A 25,307-nucleotide genomic window follows, 5' to 3' on the forward strand; every position below is an offset into this window, starting at 1 on the left:
ACTTGTATCAGTTCACGGGGCGGAGCTGCCTCCTGCAATATGGCGGACGCGCAGACGTATCGCAGCAGCGGGCCAACCCGCTCAGTGAGGCGTCAACGTACATGTGTCTATGGGTCCCTCCGTCCGCTTCAGACCGGGTTAGTGCTGCAGAATACTCCGTCCGGCCTGCTGTCGTTTGACGCTCCGCCTCGGGTTCCGCTGCTCGTCGCTTGGGTCCTTTTACCGTTTCCATCCTCTGTCCGCAGGATGAGACGGGCCCGCGGTGCGCTGCGCACTGTGGAGTCATCCGTTGCAGCCGCTCTGCTGTCTGAAGCCTGGAGCTTCATCTCCAAAAATAAACCATACGAATTAGCATCACACACGGTAGAGGGAGTAAGGAGGAGTTGTGCTCGGCAGACATCACTGCTCCATCCTCCCTCAGCGGGCTGAGAGACAACAACCGAATCACCCCTCTTGAGCCGTTTTGGACAGAAACATCTGGAACGTTGCCGCTCTGCAGCTATCGGGTTTTCGACATTGTGGTCATGTAAGTACTGATGGGCATGGGCAGGTCTGGGATCAGATCCTGTTATCTGTTATTGTGGCATGGCCTACAACGCCGAATATTCAGACGCTTTAGCTCTCTGGATTACGTTGTGACAACACTCGCTGCATTTCAGACTGACATCAGACGGAACATGCACCTGACTGTGTGTCCGCACCAGTCTGATGGAATGACCGGCAATGGAGACTAAGTGAATACTGAGATATAAACAGGATCTAAATGATTTAAGTCAAATCTGAAATCATGTCATGACTGAGCGGCTGATTCCAACACGATTCATGTTGTGGCATCAGCTGTGTAACCAATATCCAGATGTTTACCTCTGCTTTATTTATTTCCAGTGAATATTAATGAGGTTTCTGGCCTCCGTGTAAAACACCATGATCCGGTAGCCTCAGGAGCCTGCCTCACCTGACCAGGCACCCAACGCACCTGGCAGCGTTCACTGTTAGTGTATCCATGCAGTCCCAGCGGCTGCCCCCAGTGTCCAGCAGTGGATTACACCAAAGAAAGAAATTCTTAGGGCCGTCAATCGATTTAAGTATGTAATCGGGGGTGTCATTAACTTTGACAGCCCTAAAAACAAAATAAATAAACACAAATACAAACAAAAGGATGAATGGCTTTTACCATGAAAATCTTTAATAACAGACTAAAAAGATGTCGATCATCAGTCAGTTTGTGATCATCAGTCAGTTTGTAGGTGTGTGCTGCAGCCTCTGTAAGATTAAGATTAAGATGATACTAGGACTTTACATTTATATGTACAGGTTAAAATTGCACAATTTTGTTTTCACATTACACCAATAAACTATTCCCAACAGTATGTATTTGTATAGGGTGGTGTAGACTGTAGTCCTAAAACCCAGAAATCAGTTAGCATTTTTAGGGCATGGTTCCCTCATCGCAGAGCCTGAAGTTTTTCTGTGGCTTCTCAGTTAAGTGTCTGGTAAAAGGTGTGTAGATACCACATTCTATCTAGGTCACATCTCTTCAGTTCTAATGCAGAAGCCTCTTGGAAGGGTTAGGGGTTGAAACATCTTCAAGAAACTAAAACAAATCCAGCTGCCTACGAGGCAGCACTTAGATTTACCATGACCCTGTTGATGGAGAACCTTCATCAACCTTCACCACGTTTTAATGTCCCCGCCAACCTCTGTAGTCTCATTTATACATTTGTTAGCAACCGCTGTCTTTTATAGACACCTAGGACTTGTTATTAAATTGTGGGAGGTTTTCATAAGGCATTTTATGTCGTCGAACAAAACATGTAAATGTCTTCAGCCTGTGGTAACCACGCACGTTTTTACACACATTTTACTGAAAACATATTTGAAATACTCACAGACTGAGACAAGGGAACCAGATGTGCAAAAATGCTAGCTGATTCCTGGGGTTGAGCTGATGATGGTTGTAGCTAACGAGTGAGTCATCCCACTTCCTTCCCATCTCGGGTGAGAGTTGGACAGAAGCAGTACAGATTGGGCTGGGCGTCCAACAATACTGCTACTTTTCCCAGTGCCAAGTCTTTCACGCTTGCACTTTTATTTCACACACCACAGTTGTTGATTGCGTTACTGTGTCCACTCAAGTACAATTGGTAATGTTCTGCTGATGGTAAGATTTGAAAAGAATCGTGAGAGAGGCAGGACGTTGTTAATGCAGATCATCATGATTTACCTGTTCATTGTTCTCTCCTCAGTCCTGTCTGTCGGTGTTATGGCTGTGTTGCTGGTACTTCTTCTGCTCCTCCTGTCCCTCCACACTCCAAGTCATGCATCTCCTTCCTGTCCGCTGAGCTGTCGTTGCTACAGTCTGACGGTGGAATGTGGCTCCACCAGCCTGAGGGACATCCCCAAACATGTTCCTCCATCTACACAGGTAGCTTCATTGTACTGAAAGTGTGACATTACAGTGAATGTTACATAAATCGCAAATGATAACAGACTTAAAGCGGAAATGACATGCAATTCACCACATGTCATAATTCTGTGAAACATTCACCATGTGTAAAAGGTGCAGCTTCCCTGCTATTTCAATGATGGAATTACTTAATTAGTAACTGACTGCAGGTGATTGATCTGAACGACACAGAAGTCTTCAGTTCCAAAGCCTTTATTTCCACCAGCACAACCAAGACAGCCCTTCTCTCTACTGGCTGATAAAAAACATGCAGGTTAGTGCTACCTGTGGTTACCCTACCTGCTGAGCTACTGTGCACGACTTGCTAACTATTGAGTGAACCTACAAACCAGCCATTTGGTACGCTAATGCATTCCTAACACTGCTCACATCAAACTCAGTTAAAAAAGCAAAAGTAACATTAAAACAGTGGTATTCAATCAAAATGAATAACAAATGGTGTGAAGCATCATTATGTCGAACTGCATCATGATTCAGAGGCATATACAGTACACCTCATACAATTGCAGGCCTGGCCTGCCAAGGATATAACGTTTTCACACTTGTCTGCATGTTGGCCAGTTGATTTGCCAGCAGGATTACTCAGTAATGATTGTAGGTTGGTGGGTTGGTAGGTAGGTAGGTTGGTAGGTAGATTGAGACAATAGAACAAAATATATCCAAAAGTGATTGTGTGTAGGGTATCCATGAAATGGATGGGGGATGGGGCTCAGACTCAAATAGACCCTATTAACTTTTGGTGCAGATCTAAATAAATTGCTGGAGTTATGCATTCTATATAAATATTCTATTATAAATTCTAGTTTGGTTTTATTTTCTGTGCCCCTAGTTCCAATATGAAATGGTATGTTTGCTCAGAAGACTTGTGCATCGTCCCTCATTGGTGCTTGATATTGCTGCTTCAGTGATGTCATCAGCAGCAACATGACTGAAGAACCGGATGAAATTTTCACCAGCATGTTCACATTGACACCAGAGGAAGCTATATCTTGTGTACACAAATATTACTGGCAGCCACAAGTCACATGTCTTCACTTAAGCCAATCAGATCATATTTCTCTGCTTTCTTCTGCCTTCTTGCTCCCAGTTGATAAAGAGGGTCAAACCATCAGTACAAAGTGTTAAAGTGTGGACAGATGAAGCTACAGCAGCCTTACGGGATTATCAAATGTTCAGAGATGCTGCCACTCAGGATAGCAGCATCAGTCTTCAGGAATATTCATCTTCAGTAACATCATACAGTATATCATTAAATGTGTTGATGGTGTGGTGATCACACAGACAGTAAGATCATTCCCCAACCAGAAGGCCTGGATGAATGGAGAGATGAGGGCTTTATCCTTTCAGTCAGGTGACAGAGAAGCATACATCACCACCAGATCAAGAGACTGAAAACTGGCATCAAGGAGGCAAAGAGGGGACATCAGCAGAGACTGGAGAGGGATCTCAACACCAACAGCACACTGGTGAGGGTCCCGGTATATCTACGCCCTCCACTCATGTAAAAGCCCTAAGGGAACTGAAGAAGGCCTGATTCTGGTCAACTTTTATAGAGGAGCAATAGAAGGCATTCTGACTCAAAACAGCAGGTGATCAAACTCACCAGAACATCACTGGTACCATCTACAGAGCATCAGTGACATCAGTGAAGTGAGATGTCTGCACAGAGCCCAAAGATACTAAAAAACATCACCCACCCAGCCACAGACTGTTCACCCTGCTGCCTTCTGACAACACATACAGAAGTATCTGCTGACATACCACCAGACTACAGAGCAGCTTCACTCCTCAGACTGTGAGACTCCTCAATTCAGCCTTAACACTCCACTCTTTAAAGTAGTTTTTGTTGTCGTTTTTCTGTGATGTAGCATAAGAGAGTAAAACTTCAGTTTCAGTTTTGCATCCCTGGGGTTGTAAAATGATTTATAAATAAACTTTGTCACCTTCATGTCTCCAGAGATCGCCATCCGTTCCTTAGCACCACTATACTAATTTTTTGGGGCTTTTCACACACCAAAACTTCTTGAAACTCTCCCTTAATCCCTCCCTTTATTTGTCTTCTTTCCATCCAGACCATCTTCCTCCAGGACAATGTGATTGGCCAGATCCGGCGACACGACCTCACTCTGCTAAGGCATCTGCACTACTTGTACCTGCAGGTAATGAACACAGCATACACACATAAACCTGAAGGGTTGGATATAAAGAACTGGTTTTGTAAAATGCAAAATTTTTACCTGCTGAGCGTTTGTCTAAGTCTAAGTATGAGGCATATCAAAACAGTGTACACAAAGTTCCACCATTTGAACGGGGGGTTCACCAGATTCAAACAAAAATTGCTTGTATTCTAAAGGAGATAATGCAGGATGTTTAACGCAAAACGCAGTTAATTCAATTAGGACTGCTCCTGAGTTATGCACAAATATGTAACCGTTCATGCTCACTTTTACCAATTAAACATTTACCACCAGAGCATGCAGACCTTGATTAGTGAAATTCCTACAACAGGTTTTGAGGTTTTGTTGGTGTCCTGTGTGCTATATGTGACAATTCATGACCATGCCAGCATATTCTCAGAATAATTTAATTTTTGTCATTCCCTCACCTTTTAACTGCCTTGCCTGCTGAATCTGCTGAATGTACTGCCCGAAATGCATAAAATTATATGAATGAATGGTCAAGAATTTGCAGAAAAAGCTGAATTTTTCAAACGCTGAAAAGACAGAAAGGCTGAAAGATAATAGGCTAGGGTTAAAAAAGCTTAACATTTTGAAAGCTGAACAGTTTCTCCATCTGAACATAAAGCTGAATGTATGAAAAAGCAGAAAAGCTGAATATTTGAAAAAGCTGAAACGACTTGAAACTTGAAAAGTTATAGGCTGAAAGAGCTTGAAAGTTGAAAGTTGACCATTTTGATAGCCGAACAGTTTCTCTAGCTGCACATAAAGCTGAAAAGGCATAAAGATGAATATTTGAAAAGGCTGAAAAGGACTGAAAGCTGAATATTGAAAAATCTGAAAAGAGGGCTGAAAGAGCTTTAAAAGGTGAACGGTTTGATAACTGAATGGTTTACAGAAAGGCTTAAAAGTAATATGCTCATAATACAAATCAATTGGGTGGCAACTGATTCTCTTGCATTTAAGAGACAAAGCTGCATTTTATAAAAATGGCAACAAGGTGGCGTTCTTGGTACCATGCTTCAATATGTCAAATTAAAGCTTATTAAGTACATCAGGCTCCACCTCAAAAATGTAGATGACCAATTAAAGACAAACAGTCTAAATACAGTGTTTATCAAATTTGGTGAGGTTTGGATGAAGTACAGCCATGGTCAAAGTAGCTTCATCCGAAGAACGCACTGTACAAAAATGTTTCTTCTACTCTGGTTCTCAGGTTATTATTCATGAGTTATTAGCCAAAACATAAAATGCCATAACAGTAGCAGTATAGAAATCACTTAAACATTTGGGCAATGAAGATACTGCTGGCAATATGCAGTGAGAGCCTACACTGAGAGTGATATTGATTTTTGTCGGTGGTGTCTTATAGGTTGCTGCTGCTCCTGAAAACAGCAGTGCATGTATTGCTCAGCTCCCTACACTGGCACTCCCACTGCTTTTAAAAACTGGGAGCACACTGACTACAAGCTCTGTTTTCACTGTCTATTTTTTTCTTTCTAGAGCACACTGTGTGAAATGCCTTTTAACTGACTCCCCTCTCCCAGTGCTTCACAGAGCGGTTTATACACAAGTTGCATTAGTAGTGAATGTCTTGTTTATCCAACTTACTCTAAATTTGACACTGCATGTCTTTGGGTCCGCAGCAACAAACCTGCCAAGCATGGCAGTAGCCAGCTTTGAGGCCACCATGGTTCAAACCTTGGTAATTGTTTCTCGAATATAAAAAAAAAAATGGTCCTATATAACTGTATGACTACATAACCATCTAAGCTACTCTTTACATTCAACCCTGACTCAGACTCAAAAGTAATATTTCTTCCTCTAGTGTATATTTCTATATTATTATACAATTGTTATGTTATTTCTATATATCTGCATATATTTTCTGTTTTTTTATAACTTTAAAGACGTGAGATGTGCAGTCCGGACTCTGACCTTGAACAAAATCCAAGGCGTACCTTTCAGTAATAACTTTGAGAACCCCCCTACATTACCGACAATGCTACTTGACTACTAACAGCGCCGTCATAGGTCCAGCTGTGTTCTGCTAGTAGCAGCTAATGTAGTTTCAAGGCACTGTCAGGGTGAAACAAAAAGGGCTCAAGATGTAAGACACATGGGCAGGCAGGTATCGGAACAAATGAAATCAAAACTGAAAACCAAAGTCCAAAATACAAAGTTGCAACCAAAGGCATCAGAAACAGTAGGAGCAGGAAAGCGTCAAGAACTACAAAAACTACATAAATGTACAAACCAAAGATACTCTTACAACGCCGGCAGGAACACGAAGGAAGGATTAAACAGGACTGAAACGCATGACAGACAGAACAGACAAACTGACAGAGAGAAAGGCGTTAGACAAGGGCATAAATAAACAGGGGTAATTAACTGATGGGATACAGGTGAACACTGAGAAAGGGCTGAAAAACAGGCAAAGGGAGGAAGTGAAAAGCGAATACGAATCATGAGGACAGCACTTAAAACAGATAATAGCTCAACCACAAACCTCAAACCATGGCAGGCACTAGCTCGAGGCAGAGATGGCTAGTGGGCTTCATCGATCTGACCACTTATTTCACTTTAGTCGAGCAGTATGACAGTAGAAGCTGCAGTCCGTGAACAATAACAGCAACTAATATATTTCTTTGGTCACCTTCTTGTGTTGCTCTCTCCAGAACAACACCATTTCAGCAGTGGAGCCTGGCTCTTTCCAGAACCAGGGTCAGCTGTTGGAGCTCGCTCTGAACGGAAATCGGATCCACCTTGTTACAGCTGACATGTTTCAGGGGCTCGAACATCTGCGCATTCTTTACCTGGCAGGAAATGACATCACACGCCTGCTGGACTATACCTTCCATGGCTTACAGGTAAGGCATGTTATGAGAATATGTCTGGTGTCTATTACATTTCTCACAATAACCTCAATACTGAGCTATGTAGGATGCACCTTCAGTTTCGCGCTCAGCACAGCAGTTTTCTTCCTTTCTGAATGAAGCTCCATGGATATGTATCCTTTCCTCCATGTCTGTGCAGCGTCTGCAGGAGCTCCATTTGCAGCACAACAGTATAGAGATGTTGGCAGACCAGGCTCTAGTTGGTTTGACTTCTCTGGCTTTGCTGGACCTGAGCAGGAATAATCTACACACAATTGGCCCTGCGTCCCTGCGCCCTCTGGTCAGCCTGCAGGTGCTGCGAATCACAGGTAAGACTGGATTACCGACGTACATATTAATGTAAAAATGTGGTGTGAGACAGTTTACATTTACATTTAGGATGTTTAGCAGGCGCTTTTGTTCGAAGCGGGCTTACTATGCAGGGTCGAGGTTAAGTCTGAACTAATGAGTCTTGGCGAGTGATTCTGCTGTCCTGACATTGGTCAGGAGTTCATTCCACCAACAGAGGGGAGTCGCAACTTCGCTTCACTTGCTCTCAGTGATGGCGGTACCAGCTGGCCAGATGATGTAGTAGAGCGAAGTGCTCATTCTGGGGTGTGTGATTTGACCAGTGTTTGGAGGTAAACTGGTGCAGTTCCGTTGACGGCTTGGAAGGCTTGCAGCATTGTCTTAAATCGGATGTGGGCCGCAACAGGAAGCCAGTGGAAGTCCCAGATGAGGGGTTCACATGGGAGAATATGCTCGATATGCTGCAACGGTTTAGTCGGAACAGGAGTTGTGTTGCGTCCTTTGTGAGGAAAGGCCAGATGCTGCGGATGTTGTAGGGGGCAAATCTGCAGGATCGGGCCACAAACGTGATGTTGGGGGCACAGGACAGTCCGTCACCAAGGATTACACCCAGGTTCCTCGCACTCAGTGAAGGCGATACCGTGACATCCTTGACAGTGACTGAAAGGTCCATGCGAGGGCAGTCGTTTCCCAAGATGAAGAGGAGGTCAGTTTTACTAAGGTTGAGTTTGAGGTGATGTGCAGCTATCCAAGCGGAGATGTCTGCCAAACATTCTGTGATGCGCGTTGCAACGTGGGTCGACTGCAATTGACAGTCATAGTTGTCTTTTTACTGTCCTTAAACCGCAACTGGCTGCTTTTGCACAGTAGTAAATAATGAGTTGTATCATGATAACCACCATGTCCTACCAATTCAAGGGTTAGATTAAAGCAACATGGTTCATATAGACTAAACCAGGGGGGCAGACCGCTTGTGACTGAAGACTGGTTGTTAGATACAGATAAATTCTATTTATTGAATCAGTTTCACCTTTTTCCTGATGTTATTCCTTCTGCACTAAATGCATTTCTCTCTCGGTGGTTACCTTTAACATTTTTTACATTTTGGACAAGTTTCAGTCTGGGCTCTTTCAGTGTCATTTTACAGAAACAGCTCTTCTCAAATTATCCAGTGATCTGTTAAAGCAGGAAAATACAGGTGAATGTATTGTTTTAGCATTACTATATCCAGGTGTGGCCTTCATAGTGTATTGTTTGACAGGCTCAGGCATTGGGTGTATTGCTTTTGGATTATGTATTCCCCGTGACTTGACAAATTTATCAACATATCAAGAAAGCCAGCTCCACCCTGGGAGGCCCTCTTTAACCAGTACAGTTGGTAGGAGAGAGCAGGATGATGGATAAGCTGTCGTCGTTGCTGGTGAAGGAGTCCCACCCCTGCAGGTCACTATCACACCATCGAGCGAGTGAAGTCTCTGGGTTAGACTTCCTCCAGTCAGCATGAAAAGCACATACCTGTCAGTGTACAACAGAAGCCATTCTTCCACTTCTGAAATAACATAATGTTACACAATGTTCTGCAGGTAGCCAGAGGCTACTGTAGGTTTGGTGTATAAATGTAGAATAATAAAATCAAATTAGGTCGATAAATTTTTGCAAAATAAAATGATGCATATATAAGTATTATATATGAATATTAAGTAATATATTGTAAGTAGGCTGTTATTATCTCTATTTGGGAACTTTATCCATTTACACCGTTCCTACCTCAGTACTCTATTTTTTATTTGTTTTATTTTGTTTCATTTTATTTTAGTATCTCTTTTATTTTTCCAATCATGTATATAATGTTTATTTGCATTGTGTTTTTTTACTACGTTAGTGGTTAAGAGACAATGGGCTAGGACTGAGTTTCCATGGTGATTAGCAGTACTGACTCAAGAGACTCAAGTGACTCGCACAACCCGGTTCAGTTTAGTGAGTGACTCATAATGACTCTTAGCTCTAACTCTGTTAAAGATAACTTTCTTTGCCAAATAAATGAAAAGCATGTTGGAACTAGCAATATCGCGTCTCTTGCAATGCCAGAATCTATCTACTTTTAACCTAAGACTGTCACAATGATGTATCAAATGTCAGACTGCCTCATTCTTTCAGTTTTAACCTGACTATACAAGACATAATTGATTTTCCTAACGATCAGCGTATACCGAACCGAACACCGTGACCACAAAACTGTGATATGAACCGAACCGTGGCTTTTGTGAACCGTTCCACCCCTAGTGTGAAGGAGAGGTACCGCTGGTCCAGGTGTGTGAAGGATACAACTATACAAATAAACCCATTTCTTATTTTGGTTTGCACTGACCGGACAATTTTAAATACCAATACTTATTATTTATTAACAAACGATACATTGCCCACATAGTTTATCATTACATGTTCATATTGTACAATATTAGGTATGTACTATTACCTTTTTATTATATTGTTTATTTTTTACTATTATCCTTATTTATAGTAATATTACCGTCCATTGGCTGCTGTGACACAGAAATGTCCCTGTTTGCGGGACAAATAAAGGGATTCTGATTGTGATTCCTTCTTTTTTTTTTCAAGATTTATTTAAAAGAAGCTCGTACAAGATGTTTATGGTGTGTAGCAAACATCTACAGGTTGATACATTGAAAGTCATGTTTTACAAGAGGAGCATGCACAATTGTATAACCTTACAAACACACCATACAAGGATGATGATTTTTGAACATCCGAAGGAAAAAAATGGAAAAATAAAAATAAGTAAATAAATAGATAGAATCAATACAAAACAAAAACCATAATACAACACAAACTTTTCCCATCCCGCCCCCCACCCACCTCCTCCTTCGTATGGTTCTGTTTCCTTTCATTTATACATCTACAGAGTCTATATATATAGTTTATACATAAACCCATCTGTACACATTTATATATATATATATAAAACAACACACTATTCACAGCAAATGCATCAATGAGGAAGTTATACAAGACGAACCTGCAGAGGGTTAATTTGAAGCCGGTCTAGGAAGGCTCACACTGGCACGGTCAGCCAAGTCCAGAGAAGGCAGAATGTCTGTGAAGGGGCCCCAGATTTCTCCGTAGGCTGCATGCTTCCCTCTCATATTATATAATATCTTTTCAGGTGTCGAGTAAGATACAAGCTCATTGATCCAATGTCTTACTGTTGGTGAATTTTCAGATTTCCAGTCAATCAGAGTATATTTTTTTACTGCAGTGCTCGCAAGTGAAATTAAGTATTTCTTGTAGCAGTTCACATTAATAGAGCTTGTGTCCCCCAGAATCCATAGTTTTGGGTCATGTTCAATTTGACTTCCTATTACCCTTGAGGTTAATTCAATGACATGTTTCCAAAATACTTGCAACTCCATAGCATGTGTATAAGCTCACCATCGTTCACTTTACATCTCTGACATCTGGAGGAGATGTTGCTGTCAATTTTATGTAATCTGTGAGCGGTGTAGTATGTCCTATGGAATATATTAAATTGAATTAGCCTGTGTTTTGTGGATATTAGTACAGTCTGTGCCTGTTCCAATAGATGATGTCAATCTGCATCCTCATAAATACAGCCTAGGTCTGTTTCCCATTTCCCTTTTGTAGATGTTTTATCATAAACAGGTAACTTTCCATTAATGATACCATATATTGAAGATATTATTCCTTTTGTTGATCAGTGTACTTTGTTACATAGGTGGGTTTCAAGAGGGGTTTCTTTTGGGTTATGTGGGAATGTTGGATTTCTCCTTAACCCAGTCTCTAATTTGTAGGAATTTGGAGAAACTATCTTTGGGGAGGTTGAATTTTCCATTTAGTTGTTGGAAGTTGGCAAATGTATCATGAATGTATAAGTCAGCTACTGTTTGGATTTCCCTATCCCTCCACCCCCACAACATTGAGTCAGCTATGTGGCGTGAGAGGTTGGGATTGCCCCACAAAGGTGCCCTTCTAAGAAAATAAATATTTGTGTTGATAGGTGAGTGAGATTCTTGCCAAGCAGCAAATGTGTTCTGTATTACTGAAATGTTTGTGAGTGTGGCTTAACATTTTTTTGTACCTATGAATGGAATATCCTTTAAAGGCATAGACTTCTTCTCATGTTGTTCGATTGGAAACCATCTAACCTCACTGTTCTCTGCATGCAGCCAGATCCAAATTGATCGGTACTGAGAAGCAAGATTATAATTCCTAAATAATTCCTGATAATTCCTAATTTAAAAAAGTTAAGTTCTCCCCTTGAATATGGAGCCTGTACTGAGCTAAGTTTAACCCTAGGGTTTTTCCTTCGCCATATGAATGGATTATAATTTTGTTAAGCTCTTTGAAAAAACTCTTGGGAACATTCATTGGGAGACATTGAAATAGGTAAATATACTTAGACAAAATGTTCATTTTAATCTCTCTAAAAGCAAGGAATCTCTGTCTGTCTGTCTGTCTGTCTGTCTCTGTCTGTGTGTGTGTCTGTTCCTCAAATATCTCTGCGGATCAGGATCAGACTGACCTGTGAGTTTCAACATGGCTGCTGCTTGGTTCAAGGGTGTGCAACGTCGCCTTTATTTGGACTGCAATGATACTGTTAATAAATTATTTCATAAATGTTTTACGAATTCCGCGAGCATTGTCCACCGAAGCCACCACAGTCACGTGCGCACCAGAGCCAATCACTGCAGAGCTCACTTCCACGACGTACCTTAAGAAACAAGCATATTTATGCCTGCAGAATCTGTGGATGTTTGTGTGTAGCTAGCCGCTAGCCCACCCACACGGCCCACCTCCCGAGTTGACGGACGCACCGGTAGGTCCAAAACCGGACTTAGGGTAAATATCTGCCACGCTTTTTCACGAACATTGCCGTCACGTTTGCTTTGTGTCTGGTGCAGGAAGAAATGGTACAAACGGGCTTTTGTCACGAAAGTGTCCAAGCAGCAAGTTTGGTTGCTGAGGAACAGGAAGTTGTGGGAGGGACGGAGGCGGATGAATGACAGGCAACGACGGTTGGAGTAGAGACAGACAGCGATATTGAGAGTTGAGAGCTTTGTGACATTTAGAGTGTTTGGAGTGTGTAGTTGGTGTGTTATGTAGTGTTTGGTGTAGTGTGTTTAGTGTGTGGTGGAGTCGTTTTTTTTGTTTAATGAGTCAAAACAGTGAGGAGATGCTGAATGTGGAGCAGGCAGTGCAGCTCTTCATTCAGCTGGAAGGAGCTCAGGCAGACCTGAGCATTGCCTGCATTTAAATGGAAATAGTTACATATAACTTTGTAAATGTTTCAAATGTATGCACATATTTAGCGAACTACTGTTTATATTTGCATTAGAAGTAATGAAAAATGGTTTGTTAAACATATTTGTGGTTTTCAATGTAAAAAAATTCAACTTTTTGTTTTAATGTTTTTTTTGTGTGATTTTATGTCGATTGTGTTAATACAGTATGTCAAAATATAAAAAAAAGGTTGTGTGAGGTTGTGCTGAAAATAATGACACCAAGTAAATAGTTTTTAAGGTGAAATATAATGGCGTAATCAAAAATAGTCAAAAACGGTCAATTATACCCTGGAATATTGGATTTCACAACAAACCTAAATATACCTGACGTCCCACCTTCAAACACAGTCTCATTTGGCCTCCATGAAAAAGCTACTTAACCTCCCTTTTTTTCTATAGGAATACATATTTCCTACAGGCACTGCCCTACTAGTATTACTTATGCAAGAGACAGTGGGAGATCAATTCATCTTTGAAAGTTAAGTTTGGTTTGTTCCAATAATTTTATATAATTCGATTTAAATATATGCTCATCCGATTTACCAATTTGTATACCCAAATATTTGAAACCAATTTTGCACCATTTCAGCTTTTAGTGTAATTTGATTTATACCCTGAGACTACACTATATTCTTTGAGGCAGGATCAGTTATATATAATAGGAGATCATCTGCATACAGAGAAAGTTTATGTTCACTTGTGCCAAATTTAATTCCGGCTATGGAGGTGTTGGAGCGGATGGCGATGGCAAGTGGTTCAATTGCAAGTGGAAAGAGCAGGGGGAAGCTTGGATAATGAGAAAGTGTTAGATTGAATATAATTTGTTAAAATATTAGCTTTGGGGCCATTAAAAAGTGTTTTAACATACTGAGTAAATTTCTCTCCAAAGCCCATAGCCTCTAGAGTCCAAAATAGAAAACATGGTTCAATCATGTCAAATGCTTTGTTTGCATCCATAGGCATTATTAGCATAGGATTTTTATTTTTTATTTTTTTGAGCAGAGCATTATCTGCTCCGTACCTATTTTTAACAAAGCCTGTTTGGTCAGAGTGTATTATCTTTGGTATAACATGTTCCAGTCTGAGAGCAATTAGTTTGGATAGTGTCTTATAATCTGCATTTAAAACACTGAGGGGTCTGTTTGAGTCACATTTCTGTTTGTCCTTACCTGGTTTTGGAAGCAGTGTGATTGTTGCGATTGAGTCTGGTCATTTTTTATTTTCTAGAGCTTTCTTAATCATGTTAGCAAGGGGAGTCAATAATTTTTTTGAAAAGGCCTTGTAATATTCGACAGGGAAGCCGTCTGGCCCAGGAGTCTTGTTATTTTGTAAAGCATTAATAGCTTGGAGTTCCTTGTTTTTGTTAGTGTATTAAGGTGTTCTTCCTTTTTGGTGGCAATGTAATCCTGCTCCTGCTTTTTAATGTCTCTTTCCAATTTGGTTAGTCTCTCTCTAATTTGTTTTATTTTAGGAGCATTCTATCACTGTGGCTGAGTGTGTGTTATGCATTGGTGTAAAGAAAGAGAAATCCCTCTGGTTTGGATAGAGATTTCGCCACACGTGAATTATGCCCAAGTCTTTCATACCTTGATTTAGTGCTGTTGCCGCCTTTGATCCAAAAGAGGGTTTAAGACCAAATGAAAGTCTCCACCCACAACACATTAACCCTCAATTGTAGCTAGTTTCATAATCAGATTGTTAAAGAACAACGGGTCATCATAATTAGGCCCATGTATATTCACCAAGGATATCTTCCTATTTATTTCTTCCTATTTATTTCACAGTCTACAAGCAAAAATCTGCCGTTTTTATCCTTTTCAACTGAATGTAACTGAAAGTTCAGGTGTGCTTGTTTCCTAGAGATCAGTCCAAGACCATTCAGAATCCTCCTCTACATTGATACATATGCATTCCTTATGTGACTTGTATGTACCTTGTTAACTCAATACAAAACATTGCCTTCAGTTCACTGAAACGTCCTCTTCATACCAACACCAATGGCCAGGACCCCGACCTGTTCAGCATGAAGGGGTCCTGATCTAAGGTCCTGTCCTGTGCTCTGCTGCAGACAACCCATGGCGCTGTGACTGTGCTCTCCACTGGCTGAGGAGCTGGATTGATGAGGAGGGCCAGCGGCTGCTCAGCTCTGCAGAACGTCGGCTCGTCTGTACAGAGCCGCCACGCCTTTCTCACCTAAGCCTTGTGGAGGTCCCCCTCAATAGCCTGGTGTGTATCCCACCGCTGGTGCAGCTGGAGCCCAGGCGGCTAGCTGTGCACCTTGGAGAGAGCCTGAGGGTGTCCTGCCATGCTTCTGGTTACCCTCGGCCACAGGTAGGGATAGTTTGTATGCCATTACATGAAGACTGGTCGTTTGCTTCTTAATTTGGAATGCGAAGGGTGTGAGAGAACGTCCATTCTGATGTCAGTAAAAGTTTCATGTGCGATCATTTGTGACTCATACTGTTATCATGTTCGTGTTCAGACCCAGTACTACTCAGCACTCAGTCATCATGGGTCAGACCACACCTATCTTAAAACTAAGTTTTTATTTTGATCTCAACTACACAACTGTAAAGTTTACTGACTACATTGCATCTTTGTGATGCTATCTCACTGCCAAAAATCTCTTCACAGACAGACGGACAGACAGACTGACTGACTGACTGATGTAACATAATTTTTTTCAAATGATTAATTGTGTAATTACGACTTTTTTAACAAGGTCACTGATCATGAAACACTACAATTCTTTACAGGTGACCTGGAGGAAGGCATCCCAGGGTAAAGTGGTGCTTTCTCCCAGAGGCCTGGTTCAGGAGCTGGGTGCTGGAGGAGGTGCAGTGGGCAGAGCAGAGGAGCCATCAGAGGAAGGCAGAGTCAGTCTGCAGAAAACTGAAGGGGAGCGCTTTGACCCTGACACTGGCAGTGGAATGTTGTTTCTCAGTAATGTAACTGTGGCTCATGCAGGTTTCTATGAATGTGAAGCCTGGAATGCAGGGGGTGTGGCGAGGGTGACCTTTCAGCTTGCCATCAACTCATCTACTTCCTCCTCCTCCTCCTCTTCCTCCTCCATCTGGGCCACATGGTCCCAGGTGTCCTCGCCATTCTCCCCCGCCTGGCCCCGGCTAAGGAGCCACGGTCCTGCATCGGGCTCAGATGTGAGCAGGGAGCCCCTGTACGCTCTGGGCAGCATGGCCTTCAGCTCTCTGGGAGCTGCCACTCAGACTGCCATTGCTGTGGGCATCAGCCTACTGGCTCTGACTGCTCTGCTGTTGGTTGCCATGATCTACAGCCGTCATCACCAACGAGAGAAGGAAGCTGATGGAGCTGATAAGGTGTGTCTCTGTTTGACTGTACAATTTATTACACTTATACATTTAGGGGCGGGATATATTTTTGGAACAACTCATCTAGAGCTGTCCCAAAGGATTGTTTTTCAGAAGATTAATCTAGCGATTATTTTTTCGATTAGTCGACTAATCTAACGATTAAGTTAATGTTACATGACCAAACAAAAGTAACATAGTAACTGTAACTGTCGCAGTTGTAGGCGGAGCAGTATCTGTCCTCCCGCCTTTCCTAACGACTCTTCGTCACATTTCTGCCCGAAAAACAGCGTCTGTCACCAGCAAAAACCTTTAACTCACTCAAGTGGTTGTGATGATAGAAATCACAGCGATGGTCTGCTCTCCCGACCAAGACTTCAGTGAACTTTCCCCCAGAAAACAGCCTCCGTCCCCGTAAGTGACTGCTGCGGCGTTAATGCAGCGTCTCTGTGTGAGAGGGGCTATTCTCAGCCTCCGCAGGTACTACCACTTCGTCCCAGCCCTAAACACAAAGCCCTAAACACAAGGTTTGATATGCATAACAAGCAATTGTTTTCTGACATGATATATTGGTGAAAGCAGGCTATCCACAGTTTGCAATCTTTAAACTCTAAACGTTTACTTTGGGACTATGATCTACTGTCTGTGTGAGGCTTTAAGGAAAAAAGAAAGCTTTTGAAGCGCACTAGGTAATATGGACTCTAAAGGAACATCTAGTAACAGCCAGTGCACCTACGACGATATCAACCCAAGTACAGCTGAATACAGATGACCACCATATGAACATGCAGACTAGTAAGATAGTCACCTGGTCACCAAGCTCTTCACTTGCAAAAACCAACAGCAAAAACAAAAAGGGAAGACATCAAAAAGCATGTGAATAAATATTTAAAGGTTCGGTGTGTAGGATTTAGGGGGTTGTAGGAGAACCTTTCAGCAGAAATGGAATGTAATATTAATTCTTAAGTATTCATTGGTACATAAGTTCATCAGAAACTAAGAATTGCTCTCTACAGACGGAACAGGTCTGCCATGTTTAACAGCTGTGTTTAAACAGTCCATGGTGCATGGAACAAGTCCATTTTGCCAGTGAGACAGCAGAAAATCTTGGTGCAAAGTGAGGTACACGGGCCAAAGGGGTATTATTCATAAATAATATTACATATATTATAATATATAATATAACATATATTAAACCAATCAGAGCTTCATCTCCCATTCCCTTTAAGAGCCAGGTGCACCAGGACCTGGAGCATCGCTATTAAACAGTAGCACTCTGCTCACTGAGGGACAGGGATGTGGTCCTCAGCTGCTGGACCCTCTGCCTTTGCCGTCTCATAATCATCTGTCCCATCAACAACTCTGTTTGACTGCATTTGAGCAAAGAAACTGATATTTAACTGAGGAGGAGGAGGAGGAGCACTGCTGTGTCTTCTTTAATGAAGAAAGTTGGTTTAGTTTCCTCTGGAGGGTTTTATCTCTCCTGTCGAGTTTACAACTACAGGTTTTAGTGTTGCTGATTATATGTGCCATAGTATTTGTGACACTAACCTTACTGTATGCATAGAAACATTTTAAATTACTGAAAGCAGCTTCTCCAATCATAAAACCAGAGTGTATGGGTGTTCTGAAACCGCCGTTGTAGTTGTATCTCATCTGAATAATGAGTCTTTTAAATAGCAGTCAACAGACTGCACCTTTGACTTTGGACCAGCTTTTTGTTGGTCTAAGGCAGGGGTGTCAAACTGATCCAGTAAAGGGCCATGTGGCTGCAGGTTTTCATTCCAACCAAGCAAGAACACACCTGATTTGGATCAGTTTGACACCCCTGGTCTAAGGCCCTGTTGCTTTCAGCTTCCTAAAGATAGTGCACCTCTTTCATGGCTTTATTTGACAGGACAGCTTGAGCGTGACAGGTGATGGGATGACATGCAGCAAAGAGCCACAGGTGTGACAGCAGGGCTGTGCACATGGTTATAGAGGGGCAGAATAGGGCAGTACGTGTGCATGCACACATCTAACAATGGGACAAAACCAAGAAATGACTGCTGTGACTGTTAGTAGGAACAGCAGTGATTACCACAGTCACAGTAAACTCAATATCTGTCATCACCAGTGTCATCACTAAATGTCATCACCAGTACATCACAACTTGTGATCACATAGTCTCAGACAAGCTGATGAAGTTACACTGTCTTCAAATTCTGAAGTTGTTCCTCACAAAGAACAGATATGTTGGTAGTTACCAATTACTCATATTTGAAACCTTATTTTACAAAATTCCAAAAGATCTGGAGAGAGTGAGAGAACAACTTATCCACACTGTCATATATATATATATATATATATATATAGCACTTCATTGGACTGGGTCACTGGGCTACAGTGGGAAACACTGTAAGATAAGCTTTAATTCATTGATTTCAATTATCTGTGAATTTGGATGGGAGACGCGATGGGAGACGAGCTCACACAGTGGCTGTGTCTCAGTTCAGGGGCAGCATCCTTCGCAGTGCATATTTGAAGTGCAATTACTGTATATCACTACTCCCAATTCAAAGTGTCCTTCAGATGCTCCCTACAAATGCCTCCTTCTTTTGCCTGTTTCTGGAGGACGCACCGCTACTGTCCTTCGCGGCTACAAATTGCCGAAGATTCATTGCTCAGCCAAAGAGAAGAAATAAATAAATAAATAAGGCCGACCTCAAGTGGCGCAGATCTTGCGTTTAAATGTAAGTATTGGGTCTATACTCGGTTTTTACTCCTTTGAACATCCAACGCCAGATATGTTAAACTTCAAGGGACCTTAAAACCTCAAAATATCAGTTAAAATACGTTGGTAATGCTCAGCTTGATGCCTTTTACTGTCAAACATTAGACGTTCAGAGGTTTACTTATATCTTATATCGTATTGTGATTATGGAGATGTTATAGACTCGTTTTACTTCATGTACATAAATGGACCAAGATGAACAGATTCAAATCAGGCTGTGATCCGTGTAAAGTCTAGTTAAACGTTGGAATAAAGAGCTAAGTTTAGGATTATCCTTTTTTGCTGTATTAGAACTCTTTTGTCTGTTGATGTAACACAAAACATCTTTTACACTTCATTGTGTTTTAGGGAGCAAACAGAGAGCTTCATCTGTCCGAGGTCAGAACAACATTTGCTCACAGGGCGAAATATTCCGCGACTGGATGGAAGTAAGGCAATAATATATGATACTAAATAATAAATAGCTATATAGCTATATCCTGATGTCACTTTTTGTAAATGTTTGCATCTCTGTGTTAATGTGATCTTGTGTTGACCTTTTCTCTTGCTTCGAGGAGGAGGGAGGATGAAGAGAGGCTGCAGAGAGGATGGAGGGACTCTTCTTTCTGCTCCAGAGGACAATCCTGACATTATTTCCCTTATTTAATTAATGTATAGGTTCTTTTTAAATTATTTGTTAATAATTGTTCATTTTATATCATTCATGAAATAAAATATTGTTTTATTGTTACACGTTGTCTATTCCATTCAGTATTTACAACTTAAGTACAATTTAGGACAGCAAACAGCATCAAGTGCTACTTTTCAGGGACAACGAGGGATTGAATGTTTCATTTTATTATCAAGGTCTTAATATTTACAACTATTGACAAAATATCAGCATAAATAACTATTTACAGATTATTATTCACTATTAACAAAAACAATTCTGATTAAAAACAATATTAAACAGTTACAGATGCTGGACAGTAACAGGCTGAGCAGGAGTCCCTGCAGTGCTGCTGGGCTGGATGGTGTCAGTGGGACATCATCTGAGTCGGTACTCAGGGTGTTTGGGGGTCCAGTGTCCTCTGTCCACCACATCGTCCATCAACTGGGTCTGCAGTTCTGACTCGGTCCATGGCTGCCATGTCACTAAGTATGTTTTAACAAAGAGGCAAGAATTATAATTTAATAATGATAATAATAATAATGATAATAATAACAATAACAATAATAATAGTAATGATAAAAAACAACAAACAAAACTATCTACCAAACCTTTTAAATACAATGCCTTTAACATTAAAATAAAACCATATGTGGCGATCAGCTGTTTATATGTCAGCATTAACATAATGTATGAGTATGTTAATGACCCCAAACTGTTCGCTAGCTAATAATGATAATATTGATAAGATTACTGTGGGATCAATAACAGGTTTACCTCTCCACGGTCCTCTCAGCCCGAGATAAACCAGCCGCTTAAAGGATTAAAAAGGAAATCAGGAATTCCTGCAACTCCAACAGATCTGACAGTCAAACTTTACTCTTCTTGTCACTTTCACGCACCTGGGCTGCGTAAAGAGTGACGTGCGGGTAGAGGCGGGAACTTCTGGTGACGCAACCAGGAAATGCTTCGAAGGCTAAACTGTCCCATGTAACAACCGGCTGACGCGGCCTGCAGGTCTGCCTGAAGGACCCTGCCTTTGCTGGTGGCGAAGGATGGGTCCTTGAAGGATGCTGCCCCTGAATTGAGACACAGCCAGTGTCTCCCAGCACTACATGCGCTGACTGGGTGCGATACAACCTGCAAAATATCAACCAAACTTGCAGCTCTGAACACTGTCCGCAAACCAGAGAACTCTTCTCTGATTCTCTATTTCAACTGTCTAACAACAGCTAACAGAGAGTGTCTCAAACCATCAGTGGACATGGAGACTTTTGACGACCTGCCCATCGATGCGTTCGATAGTAATGTCCTTAAGATGGACTTTGAGAGGACCGCTTGCAACTCAGCTTATGCAACTAAACATATACAAAGAGCCCATTATCAACAGCAGCTTCGGATCCAAGCACCATTTACAGACGCCACTTCAATCTTAAATGCAGATGCTTATGATTTTGTAAGAAAGGGCAGTTTATTAGTCCCAGAGATTGGAATCTAAAATCCTGAAGTTGAAGGGCCGTCCCTGTCGGGTAGCTGGTATCCGTTGTTGCAAGTACTGTAAATGCAAGGGAGGCAATAGTTGTAAAAATCACTGAATGAGCTCTCATCATCATCATCCTCATACCTGGACTCCATTGTGAAAGTTTTACCTTGCAACACAGGGAATAAACCTGCTGTTTTGTATTTTTCACTTTAAGTTAACGTTCCAATGATAATAGCAAGGTTGGATATAAAATGCCTGTATATAATTTAAATGCCAGTTTTCTTTCTTTTAAAAAAATCCTGTGTTTGTATTGAATTGTATTGTATTTATATCCATTTGATACAGCACAAAACAGGACACACACGACATCCACACTGGACATCTACAGAAAGACAATTAAGTATATTCAAACCAGAATTCTACATGGTCGTTGGAAACATTGTGATCACCTCAGAAAATCTGTAGCTTCAAGATTTTATATGGATGCACATTTAATGACCTAATTTGCATGTTGTATTTTATTTTTAAGACAAAGTGTAATACAAAAAGTATTTCTCTTAACATGAAGATTAATAGTAGAAATTTATGAGGATATCTATCACCTGTAGTGTAATAATAGTGATAATAGGGAATAGTAGTAATAATACATTTTCAGGACTTTCGCCCCAGGTGGAGATTTTGGCACACATCCCACGTTGTTCTTTGGGGTAATATTAGTCTATAACAGTTGAGATATTCTCTGCTAAAAGAAGCGCATATAAATCTGACCCAGGATCTAGACTATGTGTAGAACTCCTTTTTTGCCACCCAGGAATCAATATGAGAATTGATAAGGAATTGGATTGATAGGCAGAATCGATAATGGCATTGATATGGATAAAAACTTAACCATTCCCACCCTTAATCCTGTCTGACATGAACCCTGGGCCGTTACAGCAAAAACACAGCCTCTGTTTATGGGGCGCATGCTTCAGCAGTGGAACTACTGGGGCGCCCAACTACATCTAATTTTAAGACCAATGCATGCACAGATGGTAGAAGTAGAAGTACATTTGCTATTTGAGATCAATCTTTCAGTAAGGCAAAATTTGGAGGTCTGTGGTTGATCAGCTGATGCATGGTGGAGACAAATTGTGCAAGGGCTTAAAGGTGCTTACCAAAAGTTTTCTGTTTATTGTGATTTAACTGCAGTAATTCAGAATCCGTATCAGAATTTCCTTCATTTGTCCCACAAGCGGGAACATTTCCTCATCACAGCAGCCAAAGGACAGTGGAATTGTAATAAATGATAAGACATCCAGGCAATGAGCTCACTTAAGTCAAATTTGATTGTTTCTGATGGACGTGCAGATGTATAAGTTGTATTAAATTGGTTTGAGTACATGATATAATCTATTACTTACAAAACTTCGATGGACAACCATCTCCTTACCTGGCATGATAAAGTCTTACTTTCTCCTATTACAATGAAAATGTGTGACATTCAGTACAAATGCAACATTTCTAATAATAATATAATAATGTATAAGTTGTACCCTGATAGTGATGAATGTGAACTGTAACCTGCAGGAGGAGAGCATCCTGTATGTGAACGACTACTCTGACGGCCCCACCACCTTCGCCCAGTTGGAGGAGTACCGTGATGAGCGAGGCCATGAGATGTATGTCCTCAACAGGGCCAAGCCCGTGCTGCCTCCCGCTCCACCCACAGCCGTCTCTACCACCAACCTGGGATGCCCCGCTCCATCTGACACCTCCAGCCATACCCTGTCCTCAGGGCCAGGCCAGACCATGAGTCCAACTCTGGCCCCCAGCAAGCAGCAGCAGCAGCAGCAGGAGGGCGACATACGGACCATGAGGAGAATGGCGGGGGAGGGTGGGGAGGCTGAGCCTGTGATCACATCAGAGGCTGAAGGGCTGTTTTTAAATCACACAGGTCTGTTCATGGACTCTCAGATCGCCTATGAGATCCACTGTTGAAGGAGGGAGAGAGTCCACTGGAGCTCAGAGGGTTTGTGTATGCATTACATGGTTAATGGCAAAGCCTCTCGCATCTTATTTGTAGAAAGTCAGAGTGCCACTGCTGGAATCTACCAGTAACTGACAGAAAAACTCATGCCTGTGAAACCATTGACTTTCTACAAGACTTATTTACTATGACTGGAGAACATTTACATACCAGGCAGAGCTCACGATCTGGTTTCATAAGTCAGCAACACGGACAGTTAGTAGTGAACACACAGTGCTGCCAACATGTTGGTGGTTAGCCAGCTGGTGGGTGGACATCTGGCAAAATGCCCTAAACTCAAAAACAGTTTTAACTGGCCGGGAACATACCGAGTCACATACAGCTGATCTGTCCTGTACATGAGCATGTCTGTCAGCACTTACGAGCATCCACCATCAATGCTGTACAGGAGTCAACATCTGTTCTCTCAAGAACTCAGACAAAGCTCATTGTTTTTGTAGGGTAAACATACTAAAGGGGCAATCATGAAATCTTCAGTCTACATTAGAACCCTGGTGTGTTTTATAACTGTCGTTAATGTCTGGCCAGGTTTTACTTTCATCTCAGTGAGCATGGGACAACTGAATTTTGTAACTATTTGTTTAAAAGTGTGGGGACATGTTCATCACGACAGAGGATTTTAAAGGAAAGGCCTGGTTATTTTCAGAGTTTTAATATTCTAACCTTTGTCACACTGATCTCTTCTGATTAACTTCTGTTCACTGAAACAGTCCAACTCTGTCTCATATGAAACCAGGCCTAAATCTATATCTAATAAAACATATTTAAATGTGCTAGATCTGGATTTGTATTTGGATCGGCATCAAGGTGCACTCACTCATAGATACCAGATCCAGGCATCATTCCCTGCAACGTTAACATAAACAGTTTGAAAATACCCAAAACTGGATGAGACAATAGTCTCCTGGTGTTTCGGTGGAAATCTGCTCAGTGATTTTTGCGTAATCCTGCTGACCTATGTCTATATACTGCTATGGTAACATGAAAATGAAAGATTTGGGTTCAAAATGATTGAAAATGATTAACAGAGTGGGGGAATTAGGCTGTTGCAGTGGCAGAAAGTAATATTTTGAAACTAAATGAGAATCTATAGACAGATATAGCACTTAAATATTAAAAATGAGGCCAACATAAATTATTGGATTTACTATTTATTACCCTTATTGAAACGGCCAGTAACATGATCTATAATCTAGTGTCTCAGGATAAACACATGATTTGGATGAGTGTTTCCCTTCAAAACACTTGGAGCGTTTCCTCTGCCAAAGCAGGAAAGGAAATTGTTGTGCATAAAGGCTAGAAGAATGGAAGACAAGGAATGCCTAAGAAGGCAGTCTATGTGATAAGAGTGTGTGGATGATTTTTTCCAAAATCACAACTGCATCGACATGTTGATCTGAAATAAGTTTAAAGTTAGCTAACACACAAATCTTGCATGGTGATCCAGTTCTGCTATCGGTCCACTGTGACTGGGAGAAATGTTGACATTTTTAAGTCTACAGAATTGGATGTTGTAGTCCTTTGTGCCATAATCTCAGATGAAAATTTATGCTTCTTCTGAGACATGATGTAATGTAACATAATGGCTGAGAAATGTTCTTCATTTATTTGTGTATTTATTTATTTATTTATTCATTTATTTATTCATTTATTTATACCATTTAACATAATTAAATACAAATTGAACAGAAATGAAAGAAATGGCTTGCCTATCCATACTCCAAAAGAAGAAAATGACCTTGTGCCCTTACGAAACTCAAAGAGGATGACATGTTGGTTATCAGCTGTAGCTCCTTCTGTAGTCTGATGCATGCTTGATGAATGGTGCTGAGCATGGTTAGGGATACAACGCTAATGCTGATGCTCACAGTGAGTGAAAGTGAAGGGCGGAGTGGCA

General features: G+C 41.3%; 1 protein-coding gene across 4 annotated transcripts; it reads left to right on the plus strand.

Annotated features, from left to right (window-relative positions):
* Positions 1–25,115, plus strand: LOC119029093 (leucine-rich repeat-containing protein 24-like). Of its 4 annotated transcripts, none has more exons than XM_037115676.1 (9): positions 7–526; positions 2,247–2,425; positions 4,540–4,626; positions 7,323–7,514; positions 7,681–7,849; positions 15,219–15,481; positions 15,907–16,485; positions 19,598–19,677; positions 19,804–19,979. In XM_037115676.1, exons 2-9 carry the CDS (start codon positions 2,264–2,266, stop codon positions 19,874–19,876), a joined length of 1,605 nt encoding a protein of 534 aa, XP_036971571.1. In that variant the 5' UTR covers positions 7–526; positions 2,247–2,263; the 3' UTR covers positions 19,877–19,979. The 4 variants fall into 4 exon arrangements, with proteins under 4 accessions (XP_036971570.1, XP_036971571.1, XP_036971572.1 ...); XM_037115677.1 differs by having other exon boundaries at positions 19,807–19,979; XM_037115675.1 differs by lacking the exons at positions 19,598–19,677; positions 19,804–19,979 and adding an exon at positions 22,951–25,114 and having other exon boundaries at positions 1–526.
* Positions 25,116–25,307: the final 192 nt, after the last annotated feature.

The sequence above is a fragment of the Acanthopagrus latus genome, chromosome 11 (genome assembly GCF_904848185.1).
Source record: "Acanthopagrus latus isolate v.2019 chromosome 11, fAcaLat1.1, whole genome shotgun sequence".
Taxonomy (NCBI): Eukaryota; Metazoa; Chordata; class Actinopteri; order Spariformes; family Sparidae; genus Acanthopagrus; species Acanthopagrus latus.